This window comes from Phoxinus phoxinus, assembly GCF_949152265.1.
Source record: "Phoxinus phoxinus genome assembly, chromosome: 11".
In the NCBI taxonomy this organism is placed as follows: domain Eukaryota; kingdom Metazoa; phylum Chordata; class Actinopteri; order Cypriniformes; family Leuciscidae; genus Phoxinus; species Phoxinus phoxinus.
In genome coordinates this window covers 17,353,893-17,371,765 of record NC_136886.1, presented here as the reverse complement: position 1 = coordinate 17,371,765, position 17,873 = coordinate 17,353,893, and the positions used below count along the sequence as shown (strand labels likewise).

General features: G+C 37.8%; 1 protein-coding gene across 5 annotated transcripts in view; it reads left to right on the top strand.

Moving 5' to 3' along the window:
• The first annotated feature begins 11,041 nt into the window (after positions 1–11,041).
• sap130a (Sin3A-associated protein a) overlaps positions 11,042–17,873 on the top strand; it is a 33,039-nt gene continuing 26,207 nt past the window's right edge. For 2 of the 5 annotated variants that reach the window (XM_079627411.1, XM_079627413.1), the window contains exons 1-3: positions 11,042–11,142; positions 11,974–12,084; positions 17,379–17,629. In XM_079627411.1, the coding sequence (XP_079483537.1) occupies positions 11,988–12,084; positions 17,379–17,629 (348 nt within the window). In that variant the 5' untranslated portion in view covers positions 11,042–11,142; positions 11,974–11,987. Of the gene's footprint in view, positions 11,143–11,973; positions 12,085–17,378; positions 17,651–17,873 lie in introns of all 5 variants that reach the window. The other 3 variants (XM_079627410.1, XM_079627412.1, XM_079627409.1) reach the window with 3 other exon arrangements.

Sequence of the window (17,873 nt, the reverse complement as noted above, 5' to 3'; positions counted from 1 at the left end):
GTCATGAATCGGGAATGGGCCTGAAACCATGCTTGAACCTCTGCGTGGTGGAACCTGACATTGTCCCACACAATAACGGTCGGTGACCCCTTCACCTTGACAGGCCGGCTCAATTTCATTGAGAAAACCATTGAGAAACCTCTCTGTTGGTGCCCATGCCCACCTATCTGATGGATCCCTTGTCCACGAGCTCTTCCTAACCCTTGCTGTCTATCCTGCTCCATGTTAAAACAAAATTGCCAGTGTTTAAACCCCCACTTATAGTGACCAATTGTGGTTACCACTATGTGAAATCAATTAGCAATAACGAGTATTCATCATGTGTGGTTACACGTAATTTAAATGTTCGTACAAACACACATTTTATTTCTGTAGTTCTCAAAATCCATATATATTACTGAAAATCTATAGGTTTACCAAACGGTTCAGTGATTAACCATTAAGATCAGTTGGATTAAGTGTTGGTCAAATGTATTTACGCAAATCAGATGAGAAGCATATCAAAAGTATTGTGAGCATTGCATTGTGAAAGACATATGAAAGGTATTTCTTTGATGACACACTGATTAGGTGTGGTGAAAAAGTGAATGTGTAATCTTGTGCGTTGTACTTAGTCAATTGAACGTGTGATTACATGTTTGAAAAAACAGACTTTTTGATGATCTGCTTTGAGTTTTGTAATAACAGTTGTGAGGTTTTACCACATACTTGCGATACCAAAGCGAAAAAGAAAAAAAAAAACGGTATTTTATAGTGAAAAACAAACATGTGGCTCTGGGCAAATGTAAAACAATCAAATATAAAAGACAGCAAAAGTAAGCTAAATGATGAAGGCGCCATTACATTTGTCCAGTTTTAATGTGATCTAGCCTTTAACTTTAACTATTTTTTTTTATAAAAATCAACCCATGGGGCATAAAATAGTCTGACATTGAAGACACCATGTGTTTTATAGGAATTTGAATGGCACATCAATCTGTATTTATAATCTATTTTACGTGTATTTTTAAACAGGTTGATAAAGTTAAAACTCTCGTAATGTAATTTTCAGTGTACAGAAAGCTTACGTAAGCTGGAAGTCTAGATGAGGCTAAATCTCACCGTGACTCTTCTCTAAAGATAGCCTAATTATGATCTGTTCCTCTAGTCTAGAGAACATCCATCGACTTACATCAGGAGTTCCACAGGAAGGTCAGACATGCCTGACGGATGCCAGACTGATGAAGTGTTCAAATTACCTGGCAAAAGGCTCAAAGATTCTAGGTTGCAGCATTGCAAATATGAATTAGTCATTGCAAAGTGTCTGTCATCTGTATTATTTTTCATGCTGTGTTTTGAAATGGCTGGTAAAATAGCGATCGGTTTTCAAATGTTTTCATGTTTGTAAGGAAACTCTTCTGAATTCCATGACTTTCATTGAAACATGTTCAGATACAGTTTTATTTACCCCCATGTGATGATTTTTCCCAGTAACAGCATACCATGTTAAGGTCCTTGCACTGCAATGTAATGCATGCTGTAGACAGGAATGTTCACTATGCTGTTTCACAAGAGCTCAATCCCGGTCACACACTGACAGGTGAGGATGGACAGTGTCCACGTGCACTCGCCTCATGTTTGAGCGGGGCATAGAGAGAATGTGGATAAAAATGGCTTTTTATAGTGCCCTCTCATCTCAACCTTTGTGGTACATTAAAGTGCATATGCACATGTTGGCAAGCATTTTTTTTTAGTCTTACCAGTTCATGAACAGAAGAATCCAAGCACCCTGTTTTGTGGCCTGTCAAATACGAATTGTTAGTTATTATTCTCCCCACACCAAACAATTTATGCAATGTCTATTTTCATTTTCATATTGTCATCTGCATTTTTTTACACTTAGTGTACCGGTAATCTGCTGCTTGTGCTGCTGTCTTGATCACAAATCAATAAGTGTAACATTGCTTCTTTTTTGTGTGTGAAATGAATGTGATATTTTTTATTTTTTTAAATATTTTTTATTTTGAGGGAATTTCATGATTTAAAACAATATTCACTATTTATTTCTATATAGAAAAAAAATTAATAATAAATATATAAGAATGAACACTTCTTATGCTATTTAATTAATTCAGTGTTTGAAAATAAAGCAAAATTAGTAAATAACTAAATGATTCAAGTTTATCTTTTGACATATCATTCAACGCAGAAATTAAAAACACTTTTCTTCCAAAGTGTGCTTTGCAATGTGAGAGCAATGTGCAATCTCATATTCTGCAACTTCTATAATGATCTATATCTCAGAACCAAAAAAAAAAAACAAGCAGAATATCACATAGAGAAAAAAGACAGAGCGATATCATTCCTTTTCTGTTGTTGATTTTGAACCCATTCCCATTAAACAGATGAGGAAGAAAGCGCCCATCAAAAAAGCTTTCCAAAATCCGACACATTTTGTTTTCGTCTCAGGGTTATGGATGTTTTAAACCTGTCACAAAATAAATTATTTTACTATTGCATAACCTGGGAGAATGTGCATTAATGTTTAATGCATAACCTACCAAACTGACTCCATGCATACACATTTAAGGTTGTGTTTTTGGCATTATCCAGGCCCATACCACAATTTAGAAATATTTGTTGAATTCATTGCAATGCCTTCAAAAACAGGGCAAAATAAGTCATGAATGTTTCAGTAGTGACACAAGAGTTTTCTAACTTCTAACTGAGATCTTTTTAACTGTCCTGGATCTTGGTAGATTTCTAATATGCAGGCAACTATTGCGCAAAAGACAATCATTAAGCAACATACCAGCCGGAGCTTAGATAGTAATTCATTCACAGATGCTTAAATACAGCCCGGAAAAGAAATCTGCCATCCATCACCTCCCTTTTTATGCTATTTTGCTGCAGCTTTATTGTGAAAGTGAAGCCATTCATGGAAAAATGCAGAGATTACACAATGGGAAACAGAAGGTGAAGCCTGTTGTGTTTCTTCATGGGGGACTTACCCTGTAATAAATGCACAGTAAAAGTTGTGTGAATAAAAGCATCAACTAAATCACTGAATAGAATGTCAACTCAGGGACTTTGAAGATATAATTGTTCAGATTAAGAGAAGGAGATTCCATTAATCCAAATATAGACCCAACACATGCAAGAAGCACCTTACTTGACAGACAGAAATAACCCCGCTCTCATCAGGAAAAACAGTTTTGACTAGAGCACAGCAGCGTTGCCAAACATCTTGGGTATCCTAGTGATGTAATGCTCCATATATGTGCTAGTAACATGAAGCTAAAGCCATGGGATTGTTTGTTCATGCACTGAGACTTTTCAGGTCTAAAATGGTCTGTTGTACCTCCTAACCTCATCCTGGGCATTTGTTTATGCAGAATTGATCGCCTCTTTCTAAGGAGGATATAATAACATGGCAATAACAGGAGGCAATGCTTTAGCCTCAGACAAATATATCAAGATATTATAGCATGGACATTTGAGAGGGGATTAACAACTTTTACTGCAATACTAAATGAATTTGCCTGAATTTTCCTCACTGTCACCTTCTAATAAATCTGCCAATAATGTCATTTGTAATCTAAACTTTAAGAAAATTACATAAAAATAGGTCTCAATGCACCGTGTTATTAATATGAAGGATGTTTTACATTCAGGCGTTTCACCCATATTTTGAATTATACGTTTTATGCATTGTGTCATGTTTTAGGGTTAAAGAAAATGTCAGTAAAATTAACTCATAATGTCCTGGCAAAAAATTACTGGTACCATTTCCATTTTGTCCATTTTATTTTTTCTTGCAGTTTAAATCACTTTGGTAAGTCATATCATATGCAAACATCATGGGCCAAGAAGAAGTAATTGCAAAATATCTGCTTACAATTTCAATATCCTGAATTTTATTGAATGAAGGCTGCAATAATACTGAGCAATTACACTGAATGAATCCATTTAGATAGTATTCTTGAAAACGTTCAACAGAACCCTCTTGATGTTTTAGACCTGTAGCCCCTTTTGTTGGAATACTTGATGCCAAAATCAGACTTCATTACAAACAAAATAGCAGCATGTCTTGTAAATTGTACAGGAAGGACTCTGAATTTAAAGGATTGAACATTGCTGTCTGCACTGATGAATTTTAACTGTTGATATGATATTGTAACGTACGGAATGAGGCGGTCGGATCCATGTGCAGAACTTTATTTAAACTTACACACAAGCAGACATAAACTCAAGCAGACAGTTCAACAAAGGACAATCCGGTAACTCGTGGTCAAAACAGGCTTAGGTCGAGGCAGGCAGCACAGGTTCATAAACAGTCTAGAAAACAGACAAGGGTCAAGAGTCCAGGGAAACACGGAATACTAACACAAGGAATAATGCTCAGAGATGTACGCTTACAAGTGAAACAAGACCTCGCACAGGACAGAGGGATAACTCAGGCTTAAATAAGGAACTCAATCACTCGTAATCAAACACAACTGAACATAATTAAACATAATGAGTCCATGGTGAAAAATAACACAGGAAGAGAGTGCCCTCCAGTGGCTCATGCGGGCACTCCAGCCGCTGATTGTCACAGATATAGTACTGAAAGAATTGTTATAGCATATCTAAGGAACTTGGTGATTGTAGATGTTCATATTTAGCTCTGATGAAGTGCTGATATTTGGTTAATCTTCCAAATTTAGTTTAGTTCTGCCATCTAGTGGAGAATAAAGTCACTGTCCACGAACAGATAGGCTAAGTTAATAAAATAGTAATAAATAGGTCCAAATATAGTTGGTTTACTCAGCTCAACTAAAGTTTTATATGACACTTGCAATTGATTTATCATGTTTTATTATGCCATTTGTTTTAGGATGTTATGATTCTTTGAAATACCGTGTAGAATGTATTTCTCACAACAAGGCAGTGGAATCTTGAAATCTTTCTAAATTAATTACTAAATTAATTTCTTCTTCTGACTACCCACCCCCACCCAAGAGGTTGCATCGTTGCACCTTTTTCAGGATATTTCTGCATCCTTGTCTGAAAGAAATATGATTTTATTGTGCGTTTTTTCCCATAGCTGATTTATATGATGCATAACTATCCAGGAATATCTATATGCATCGTGAAGTGATGCAACAGCATGTAAACTAAGTGATGCACTATTGTGGCATTACAAATGTTTTCCCATGGCAGGTCTGCAAAAAAATGTATTTGCCTTTATGATTTATAATTTCAAGTTATCTCTCTCTTGTGGTGGTCTTCGGAGAGTCTATTTTGGCAGGTGAGGCTCCTCTCACGATTTAACAGTCTCAGAAACACATTGTGTGTGTTATTGTACACAGTAAAAATCCTGATGTTTAGAGAGAAAAAAAGCAGCTGTGGTTGCCAGAATACTAATACAGTATTATTGTAACCATATTTAAAAAACAACCTGTACATTTTACAATTTGAAACTGTAATTTAAAAAAATAAAAGTAAAAAAGGGCATTTAAAACAACTATTTTCTGCCGAATTAGCAAGACCACGGCCCATGTTGCTACTAAAGTCTGTTTTGAACCTTAAACATACTGACAACCACCATAATAACACCGTTATGTAACACAAAGCCACATAATGAATCAAAGCTCATCAAGTACATTTTCCACAAGCTGGGGTAAACTACTGGATTCTTGCACTGAAAACTTTCCAGAGTTTACCGGTTTAAATGATCTGAACACAAACAGTTCCGCTCCTCAGTTCTTTGGAATCAAATCATTTAAACCGGTAAACCCCTGGAAAGTTTTCAGTAAGTAACGACATCTCTTCCCTGCTTCTTTTCACTTTTTAAGCTATTATTTCCGCTGCTGTAATGTATTGATTGAAAGACTTCAGAGGTCAGAGATCTTAAGGGTTTTCAGCTTTCGGATTGTCTAAGTTGATAAATTGAATATATGACACAAATTGCACGCCAACGGGACAGTGTGGGTTAAAGTAGTCCACTTTAACTAATTAATTACATTTTCTGACCATTTAGCACACCTCCCATGACATACTTTGCCCCCTTGGGAAGGCACACACCTTGAAAACCCCTGGAGTGACCGTTTTCTTGGACTTTTAGTTTGCGTTCACCAGTTACCAGTTACCAGTTTCCTGTTTCCTTTGTTCCTAGTTTCCCGCCAGTCAACAGTTGTCATGGACACTCACATCATCACCTGTTCGTTATGTTGTCATTATCACTGTGTATTTAAGTTCATCTTTAGTGCTCCTTTCAGTTGTCCGGTATTGTTTATATGCAGTATCGGTGCTATTGGATTACCTGAGTTTACTTTATTTAAATAAAATAACTTATTTGATCTTCTCTGCCTCTCCTCTTTATCATCGGGCTTGCACTGTTACATAGAGTAAGTAATGTTTATTGAGTGTGTGTACCTATTTAATTTTATTTGTAAATTCAGAAAATGCAGGAAGTAACTATAAAAACAATGGAAGTCTATGGAATGTCACCATTTAGATAAGTAAATATGATGGCAGTTCAGAGCACTGATGTGGGTGTTAGATGACTTTATGAAGGACTCAGACTCTTCTATCACTGAGGAAGGCTTTCTTGTTTTTAAGGGCACCAGAAATCAGGTGACATCCATTGTAATATTCCATGGCAGGGGTCTTCAGCAATTAATTTATTATTGGATTGCAAATCAAGTACAAAGTATTTTGTAAAATTAAAACATGTATAATGCATATTTCTCTGTACATCAATAATGATCATTTTAATGACTGTCCAATGTCAGTAATCTGAGCTACAGGAATGCTTTGTCCCTGCTCTGTCTAGATTCTTAGCCAGAAAAAAGGTTCAAGACCCCTGTTCTATGGCTTAATTTGAGACAAGAAATTAGCAGCCCAACTTATTGTTTTCATGTTGAAACTGTAGCTACTGTATGTACATGCAACTCTCCCTGTGGTAAGCTGGTACCCCATGACCCTTTAAGTTCTCCATCGTTGAAGTCTCAAACAGGTGAAGAGCATCTAAATGAAAAGTCACTAAATGCCTTTTCATATTTTTGATTCAATTTGTCTCTGGTGTCATTTCTCAGAAGCAAAACAATTTTCTTTTCCTTAACAAACCACTAAAATATTATATATCTTGACTTGCGTGTCATGAGAGTTTTCACCAGTTTATGTGTGTAGGGATGTGTGAACACATACTGTGATTACACCATCTGTTTTGACAATTGTGCATACATTACACACGAGTGCAAGGAGACAACTACACCTTTCTGGTGAGCCTAACATGCACACACCCCTCTGAGAGATCATTATTCCAGGTTTAAGTTAAACATTTTTGGTGGGATTTTGAGGATTTAAAGACTGCAGGAGTGAACCTGCAAAACATGCTACTTGCGCAACTCCAGTTCTCAGATCAAGGTAACTCACTATGGGATACCATAGTGTTATAGAAGCACCAATTACACAATGTCTGTGACCAATCACAGCTCATGACAAGGAGCCCACCTCCATATACCGCTGTGATCCCCAAAACGGCATTCTAAGCACACTCTTCCCCCGGGTTATGCGAGTAGGGAAGATTGGTGAGATGCCTCAATCTGTTCTTGTAGAACCAGGGTTAACCAGGAAACCTAATGTTCTTTCAAACAATCTCACTGTGGCAATGATATGGCCTACTCATGCTTTCCAAAGCCAAATAAATAATAAATGTATGTGGGGATAGCTTGCCGCTACACAAATATCTTCCACCAAAATCGCTTTGAACAAATCCCCATGAATGAGCGTATATCAGATAAGCATTTAGAAAAGCAGATATCCTGAGACCCTTGTGTCACAGAGGTGATAACGCGGCCATTATGCACCTGCTGACCCTGAATGGTATAACAAATTTGTACACTTATAAATATTTCCTGGAAAAGTGCTTATAAGTAAGCATCCTTGTGATCAACTGCGGTAGTCGCCTCAACGGATCGAGCGAGTGAGAGCTCAGAGTGTGAGCATTTTTAATTTGTCCTTCTTTATCTGCTTGTTTAGAGCACGTAGGGCCATGATCAGGCATATACCCCCATCTTTCTATGGAATTAGAAAATAATGGGAATAATAGCCCCTCTGAGTTTCCCCCCACTGGAACTCTGCCCTTAAGAGGCTATTTCTGCATTCAGCACCTGAGCTGAATCTCCATTCGTTATGCTTTGACCCAGTTAAAATAGGATGTTTTTACCGCAAACTGAAGCCTGTAACCCATGGCAAAGTCACAAGGACCCAATAATGGGCAGAACACTCTCTCTAAGCCTTGGAGAGAGTAGAGCCAGATGATTCTGGTATACCATCTAGTGGACAGAGAGAAAAATGGCCAGGATCTGTGTGACTCAGAGATGGTTTGTGTCTTGGTTCATTGTTATTTTGTTTTTGTCTCCCTGCCTGCACCCTCGGTGTTGAGCTTGGATGTGACAGAGAATATTTTGTTATTTGCTTTGAACCCATGGGGCTGAAGTGCTTCGTGACAATACACATGAGAATTTGTGCTTGTACGGTAGGGGGTCCAACATCATATTCTTTCGAGGACCCAAAATTGCTAGCGGCACCCACATGTTCAAAAACCAAAGGATGCGGTGCTCTTTTACGCGGCAGACAGATGTGAAATGCCTCACCTTCGTTCTGCCTCTCTGTCTCATCACTGCAATAAACCATTTGAATCCACTGGAGCATTGAGAAAATGTAACTTCTCTCTGTCCCCGATGCTTGAGCGATTAAGCCAGAATGGCCTCTTACCTGCAACATCGAGAGCCATAGAATGGCTGTTGCTTTGTACCGCGCACCACGTGAGGTGCGTAAGTTGAGGTCTGTTATATTACAGATTTTCTCCCAGACAGCGAGATTCCAGCTGAGTGCCCAACTCATCCATTAACTCAGCTTGATAGGCAATCAACAAAGTTGCATTATAGCACCGATTATATATTTTCTGGTGCATGGAAGCTGTGAAGCTTTTCATTTTCCAATAGAGGGAGGGACTCTCAGATGAGAGAGTGGTCTGCATCTCTACCACACACTCGGCAAAGCCATCTCATAAATATCCCATTTAACTATCGGGTCCTCAGGAGTTACTGGCCAAGCAATGTTAAGCTGCCAAGCCTGCAGCACACTTACAAACTGCTACTAGCCTAGGTCACAATCTACCACCGCTGATGCTAAATTGACATTTTGTGCGTTCACAGATAGGACGCAGATAGGAAAATGTCATCCTCCTGATCTATCATCTCTAAATCAAGAATTAAGGTTAAAGGACAGTAGTTTTTGTAATACCGTACCTCACAGCACATCCAATACAAGTCAATGGAGTTGGACAAAAACTAAGATAAAACCTGTTGGAAAGCATCTTTTGCAGCGATATTTTGCGATATCAGTGAACACCCATGACCACTCGGTGAGTTTCACGTCTTTGTAAACGAAAGTTTAATGCGTTTTTAGGAAGGATTGTTCCAGTGCACCTTGGCAGCCATTGTGGAGGTGGGGGGTGCTACCACAGAAACCGAAAATTCTCAGGCCAGCAGCATGTGTCCAAATTTCAACCTTAAGCGTTCTATTTCATGAGAAACGATCTGAAAACAGGGCTCTAAGTGTAAAATACCGAACTTGTCCTTTAATTAGTCAAAGGTTATTTGCTGTGCAGTTTAAAAGTTAAGTAAGGCCCTTCTGAGAGGAAAAGAAATGAGTTGGGAAACATATTATGACTTACAGAGCAAGACAGTTCTGAAATAAGCCAGACTATCAGTGTAGAAATGTGGAAGATGGCCAGTTGTGTCTAGAAGCAGCTGTCCTCGGCACAGTCCGACATGTAGGGTATACGGGGCTAAAGGCGCACCGGGGTAAAAAGGCACATTTGATTTAATTTTCCTCTTAACCAGATGGTACAAAAACTCCATCAATGTTCAATTCAAACATATTTTTCTGCAATCATACTATGGGAGTAGTGAAAAGCCCATTTTTCTCATGGTGAGCCTATGGCTCTGGGTGAGCCTTCAGCCATACTGTATACCCTACATGTCATCATCTTCATGAAAGGTGGCTCTTGTCTGGTGAGTATTTAACAGGGTTCCTGTTAAAAGAGCTTCCATAGCATTTACCGATTCTCACTTCAACAGACCAGATTAACTTCTATCACCTGCAAAATGTGGTTCCGCCAATTCAAGAGCTCAAACTTACAACATAATTCACAGAGTAAATAGATAAAATTTATAGACAAATTTGCTAATTTCAATGTGCTTTTTGAAAAGTGATTGCCCAGCATTATGGCCCAGCTTTGAGTGAGTGATCTCACTGAAAATAAAAAAAGGAATCTGTTGACACAAAGATTAAATGTTGTAAAAGTACTGGTAAAATAGACACAATAGCAGGAAGATAAGAAAGATGCATCCACTCGTCTCGAGTGAAGGTGATGGGGGAATGATGGGCTAGACACTATAATACCACACAAATGTATAAATAGATGGAAAAATAATAAATACACAAATCCACATAGGCCTATTTGAGCATATTAATACAGAAATACATGACTATGAATTTTAAATCTATTTTTCTATTTTTCTTTAATCATTTATTAATTTATGTCTGCCTAGTTCTGTATGTATAACCCTTTGTGCAACATATGCTAAAGAGAGAATGATAAATAATGAAACAAATTAATGATTGGAGATAGGAAATCTACTTTCAGCTTTGCATTTCTTTTAATAGGCCCATTTTTACATTTCTCCAAACATTTTTGTTTTATCGTTTTTGCATTGATGAGTGAATTTATTTAATTATTTATTTAATATCCTCGCATATTTAATTATCTATATTTATGTGTTATTTTAGGTAGGTAAGGTTTCCTCTTGCACTAGTAACGTTACTTACTAGTTGGTGCTGTTTTCGTGCGGCCACACGCACACACAAACTGCAGAAAATTGCGGGTTTACAAGCCAAATAATAAACTTAATAAAAATAATAAATATAAAAAGAGAGAAAAAAAGATAAGAAAAAAAATCAAAGAAGTAAAAAAGATATAAACGTGAATACCGGTGCAGTTCGCATGGGATTTTATTTTGAAATCTTTTGCACCGGTCCGCCATTTCGTGCTTTTTTGTTGATGCAGTGTTCACACTATGGAGTGGGCATAGCTTCAGAGACACGGTAGTATTTGCAATGTGTTTTATTATTTTTTTCATTTCTTTTTATATGTTCTATTTATGTTTGTAGTACATGTGCATATTTTTATCATGCAATAACCCTGATACAGTCTGTGTATAAACTGCACTTTATAAACAGATTCAAATAAGCTTTTGTCAACCAGCAATGGAACAGAGAAAAATACGAAAAATAGCGCCTCTGTTTTTATCTATAACATTTACTATGTTATCATGGCTTGACGACTGTTTGTATGATTTACACCCGTAACCGGTTCCGTTTCGTGAAGTAAACATTAAAGCACCAAAAGTGACAGCTTTCGAAATCAGCTAACGTTAGTGTTTATCACGGCATAAATTGAAGAAGAATATTTAAAGTCCCTCAGTATTGATGGATATTTTTTTAATGAATAAGAGCGAATGGAGAGTAACGTGTTTTATGTGCAGTGCATCGATCGTAATTTGTTTATTCGTTCATGTGTTTTCTTTGCAAGTAATTCCTGGTCTGTGTCAACAACACAACATGTTCCATACTGAACTCTCTAACCCTGTTGTTGAATGAGGCGACCCTCGTGCGTTTTAGATCCAGCCATAATAAGACATACCATAATCATCTAATCTAGGTCTTTCAGATTGCTTAAAAAGTACAGGCAGGTTGGAGTATAGTTGGAAGTCAACTCTGCTGGACACTATAGTGGCCCTCCAGAAGCAGGATTTCACACCTCTGCTCTTTATCACCCTGTCTGTCTAGAGACTCTAGTTCTTTTCGAATTGTAATGAATATGTTTCTTTGCACTTATTACAGTAAGAGATTAAACCTGTTTAACTTTCCTTACAGCTAATACACAGAAGATGAGTTCTCAGCAGTTTCCCAGGGCTGCGCTGCCTCCTGCTGGGGCCGGACCAGGTCAGACTTCTACTGACAGCAGCGTTTTAGGGACACACTCAGGTAGGATTGTGATACCACCTGTCTAGACCATTTAGTTTGAGATGGGGTTAGGGGTAGGGAAGTTCGGTCCTAGAGAGCCGCTGTCCTGCAGAGTTTGGATCCAACACTGAAAAAAACCTCACCTGGCTATAGCCTTAGTAATCCTGAAGACATTGATTAGTTTGTTCAGGTGTGTTTGATTAGGGTTGGAACTAAATTCTACAGTACAGCGGATATCAACATTCCAGTAGTTGGTACTGCAGGAAAAACTAATATATTGATGACAAAAAAAAAGCTGAAGCATCATAACCATGAAATTGATAACCATTAATTTATCGAGGTTAATCGATTCTAAAATAAAAGTTTGTGTTTATATAATATGTGTATATAATATGTATTATATATATATATATATATATATATATATATATATATATATATATACACACACACCAGGGCTCGCAAAATCGCCCGCCCGACGTCCCGGGGCTATTGTGTTTTCCAGTCGGGCTACCAAAATGCATAACCAGCCTGCCCGACGGGCTATCTGAAATAGTGTTCGCTTCAGTCTTGTTATAATCAGATTCAGCGCGTTCTTCATCTTCAATCCGCAGTGGCGCCGAACAGAGCGCACGTCAGAAACAGAGGACAGGGTGTGTGTGTGTGTGTATCTGAGCCTCATTGGTCTGTCACTGCTCGTCAATGTCAGAATATTAGAGATTACCAATCAAATCAAAGTAGGCGGGATTTATATTCACAGAAGCGGCTGAGCGCGAATTTGAGCAGAGCGACTCGACGCTTCAGTTTACGGTCAAGTGCGATAAGATGTAAGTAGCTAAACTAAATATTTCACATTTGACAAACGATACTATTATCAGGCAAACAAATTTACTTGTCTAATTTCGCCATTTTTAACTGAAAATAGGCCTTTGTAACGTGACTCATATTAGTTTACTGTCATTGTGAGGGGACGAGAAACATTAACAAAGCCGTTTTCATCTTGTTAGGCACAATATTAATAACGAATGTTTACATGTTGAGAATTAATATAGTACAATTTGTAGCCTTCAGTAAATTAAAAAAAGTTCAGCTTTAGGAGGGGAAGAGACAGGGCAAGATGAGGAGACTGAGAGAAAAAGAAAGAGTGATGGATAGTGAGAGCAGGTATTGACAAATCTACTGCCCGCTGACATGGTTTTAAAGCTATTTCTTATCCTTTTTTGGCCTTCAAACGTCTTGAAATGCACATATCAGAGAAATAAAACATTTGAACCCCCTAACAACCTTAAATTTAGGACCTATTTGATTATAAAGCCCTGTCTACGGCCCTGTATTAAGATCAATAATGAATGTGTACATATTGTGAATAAATTTAATACACTTAGTTAGGCTACCTAGCTTTCCTAGTAGCTTTCAGTAAATGAAGGTGTCTGAGAAAATGATTCATAAATCAACCTATCAGCTGACCCCAAGTTTACTTTCGTCATTGACAGACATAAATGAAAAGCCTATCAGTCAAAGCTCAGCTTTAGGACGGGATGAGCCAGGGCAAGAGAAAAACAAAGAGAAAAAGAGTGTGATGCTGATTAGGAGAGAACAATAATCAGCTGTGTGACATGGTTTTAAAGCTATTGTTGTCCAATTTTTTTGGCATTCAAAACATGACAATGCACATATGTAGATCAGAGAAATCAAAATTTTCTCGGGCCGCCGAGAAAATTATTGCAGATTGGCCCCCGAACACCCCTAACTAGTCTACCTCACATTTGGGACCTCAGTGATGATAAAACCCTGTCATCTGCATGTTAATGAAACTAGTTAATTGTGAGCGTTAGACCCTAAACCAAAGTGTTACCCTTTTTTCTATTTTTTTATCATACCCTCATTGGGGGCTGAGCCACAGACAGATTCATGTTCCATACTGGTCACACACATTTCAGTTCAGAGAACCAGATGTATATTTGTATTGATGATTCTAATTTGATTATTTTATATCCAATTGTAGATATTTGTGTTTTGAAAAAGGTTTTGATTCATGGTTTGACTCCTAACCAATTTTCTACATTAAAAATTGTCTTTTTATGTGGGCTAGTAAAATTCATTTCGGGCTACCAAAATCTGAAGAGTGCCTGCCCGAAGGGCTACCAGCGATTTAGAAATTTTGCGAGCCCTGCACACACACACACACACACACACTGTATATTCGTATGTGCGCACACACATACATATACGTATATTTTACACGCGACAAACCTTTATGTTAGAAACGATTAATCGCGATTAGTCAATTTGACAGCACTACATACAATCCAAATTGACATTTCTTTATTGAATATTGCATGGTTTATTATAAATGATCAATTATCCGTGCACATCATTATTTAAAAAAAATGCATTTTCCCTCGTAATCTTTAATCAAAATAACTTGCCCTTGCACTTGCATCTCTTCTCCTCTATGATGACGTGCTTACTGGGTGGGACAAGGGTGGGACAACCTGTCACTCAAATAAGATCATAGCAATTGCAAATAGCAATTCAGTCAATTCCAAGTGGACAAAATCCCGTCCTACGTTTTGTTCCAGAAGCCGTTTCACACAAAAGAAAAGAATGCCGACTTTAATCAAGGCAAGGCAAGGCAAGGCAAGTTTATTTATATAGCTTATTTTCAGTTTATTTATAAGTTTATTTATTTCATACGTAAGGAATAATTGACGACAGGCCGTTGAATTATTAGAAAAATAATGCACACCCGAGGTGGTAATGCGGTCACGACGCGAAGCGGAGTGGCCGTTACACCTCGGGTGTGCATTATTTTTCTAATAATTCAACGGCCTGAAGTCAATTATTCCGATTATACTACAGTTACCACACCTCGAAATATTGTTCAGATGATGTATTTCAAGACGTTTGTAAAGTTTTTGTCATTTAAACGCTCTTGTATGTAGGACTAATTCCTTGCGCATCTAAACTGCATGCTCCGTTGCTAATTCCAAAACGTCATTTTAGAGTTAGTAACGGAGGTCTGAGCCGCTGATAGCAGACTAAAGGCCACTTAATGCTGGACACACGTAACGACTAGAAACATTCTCTGACTGTGAATGCAGCAGATTTTAAACACTGTGAACACAGACTGAATTGCACTATTAATGCAGTTATGAGAGAGAAAGAAGCATTCGCGTCAATATTATTTATTTATTTATTTATTCAATTCGTTTTAATTAATTTGTTCATTCTTTTTTTTCTATTAGTGACAGACTAGCCTAATAAATGAAACACAAAGCCCTTTTAACAAGTATAGGCCAATCAATAATTTTTTATTTTTTATATTATCTGCAGTAGGACTATCAATTTATTGAAATATTATTTTTAATTTTCTATTGATTATATATAGGACTATATATACTTTATTTATTAAAATTAAACTGCATATTTCCATTGATTGTGAAGTTAGACATTGGAAATTGCAGATCGAGCACATGTGGCTGCAGTTTTCTTGTTATGAATTGTATCCAATTTTCCGTTATTACAGTTGACTACGCGAAGTGATATGGAACTGTAGTACGGTTAAGACCTGCCGGAACTACTTTAGCCGTGCGGTTCCCTGAATATAATTGCACACCTCAGAACGTTCGTCAACCAATCAGATTCAAGCATTCAACGGCCCTGTAGTATAAACAGTGGTAATTTAAAGTGCTTCAAAATCAAAACATTATATTTTCTTTTTAAAATTCCCTTCGCAATGACATATTTTCTCTGCTACTCTCCCTAAAAAAGACATGCGTCGAAATGCATAGGAGTTTAGTTTTTTGTGTGCAGCTATGAAATAATAAAGTCTTTTTAAGTGAAAAGAGTGCTATGGTCATACCCCAGCGCACCTTTATTTTAATGTATCTCAGGATGCATTCTCCATTATTCTACTTAGTTTGAGGATATCTTTTCTTTGATGACATCTGGGCAATGTGGGCCTTCCCACGAGGCTGGGTTATCCCTCCAATTAGCAATTGGAAAAAATCACCGCTTTCATTTTGTGTGACTTTAAATACTAATACATTACATTTTGAAAAGTGTTTTTTAGTGAAGTTTTTTTGAAGACTCAATATTTTTTTTCATCCAGTCCCTTTACATTTACAAACCTATACATTATACTATACATTGTATATATTAAAGGGTCATAAAACCCTAAAATATTTTTTTTGAACATTATTTAAAGGCTTCCTGAAATCAAAATTAACTGCATTTTCCTTGTTAATGTGCATTAGTCTTGTGGGCTGCGTCCAAAAGCTTAAGGCTGATTTATACTTCTGCGTCGGACCAACGCCGGAGCCTCTATGCTGTAGGCAACGCGTTGGTTTTCATTTATACTTCTGCGTCGTTGTCCGCGTTGACGTGCAATTACACATGCAGAGGGAGCGTGTGAAACCCGAGGGAGGGGTTCTAGCAGACCAATCACAGTGCTTTGCGTCCGCATAGAATTGACGCGTTGTTACATTTTTGGAGAGGTGCACGTCGGGGTACGCCGAAGGGTACGCACGCTACACACAGCCTACGGCGTAGCTACGGCGTGAGTTCGACGCAGAAGTATAATGAGGCCTTTAGGTAGTATCAGGCAATAAGTGCGTTTACATGCATGTTCTTAGCCCGATTATGCATAATAAGCCGACAATGCGTGTAGTCATGTAAATATATTAACCCATTTTCACTGTTATGATAGCTTTATATGACGTACATATAAATTTTCAGGCTTTTATTCGCATATAAACACACACAGAGTGCATCACATGGTAAACACAGAATCTCGTTCATATGTGTGTATCATGTGTTGTTCAGATGTAAATGAAAAGGCCAATTTAAATCTATTCTTCATATGAAGCGACCGTATCTCTTCAGACGAAAAACGCTTGATTCATTTTATGACCTAGATGGACCTTCTAAGTTTTGGTTACCTAAACTTTCAATAGAGGGACAGACAGACAGACACCTCTCAGGTTTCATTAAAAATATCTTAATTTGGGTTTCAAAGATGAACAAAAGTCGTATGGGTTTAGAACACCATGAGGGTGACTAAATGATGACAGAATATTTTTTTTTGGGTGAACTATCCCTTTAAAGAGAAAGTTTAGCAATTTAAAGTTGTCACAATTAATTATTGCTATTTTAATGTCTGAGTTATGATTGACACAAATAACCACAGAAAACGTGTCCATGTCGGTCTGTAGGGCTCTTTTTATTAGCAACAACCTAGTACTGAAGTACGAGTATTTTTGATTTTGACATACCAATAGTCATGACATAATGTGGTGAATATTGTGTTACAGTAAGCAGTGAGGACAGCAGGCTTGAAGTGGATCACTCTCAGGATCCTCCACCTGGCAGCAGCAGCGGCAGCACTTGTGGAATTGCATCATTCCGTGACGATAAGCAGGAGACGGTGGTGGTCAGGCCCTACCCACAGGTCCAAGCCCTCGGCCAGCCCCCTGCTCTGCCCCAGCATGTGCCTATCCAGCCCAGCCCTTCAGTAACTGTGGCCGCCCCATCAGTCCATCTACTGCAGGGCCAGCAGTCCAGCGTCAGTGAGACCTCTGTAAAGGTCTTTTTTTTTTCTTCGTCTTGTGATTCTGTCAAAACAATAAAGTCCCCCTGTAGTCAATAATTGTATCCCTTACCTCATCTTTAATCATCAAAATTACTTATTTAACCGTTTTTGTCATGAGAAAATCATTTCTTCATGCCTTAAAATCGCTTGAATGTAACTCTAATCCCATGCTTCATTTAGTATATGCGGATCCATGAATATGCATGTTAGTCCCCGC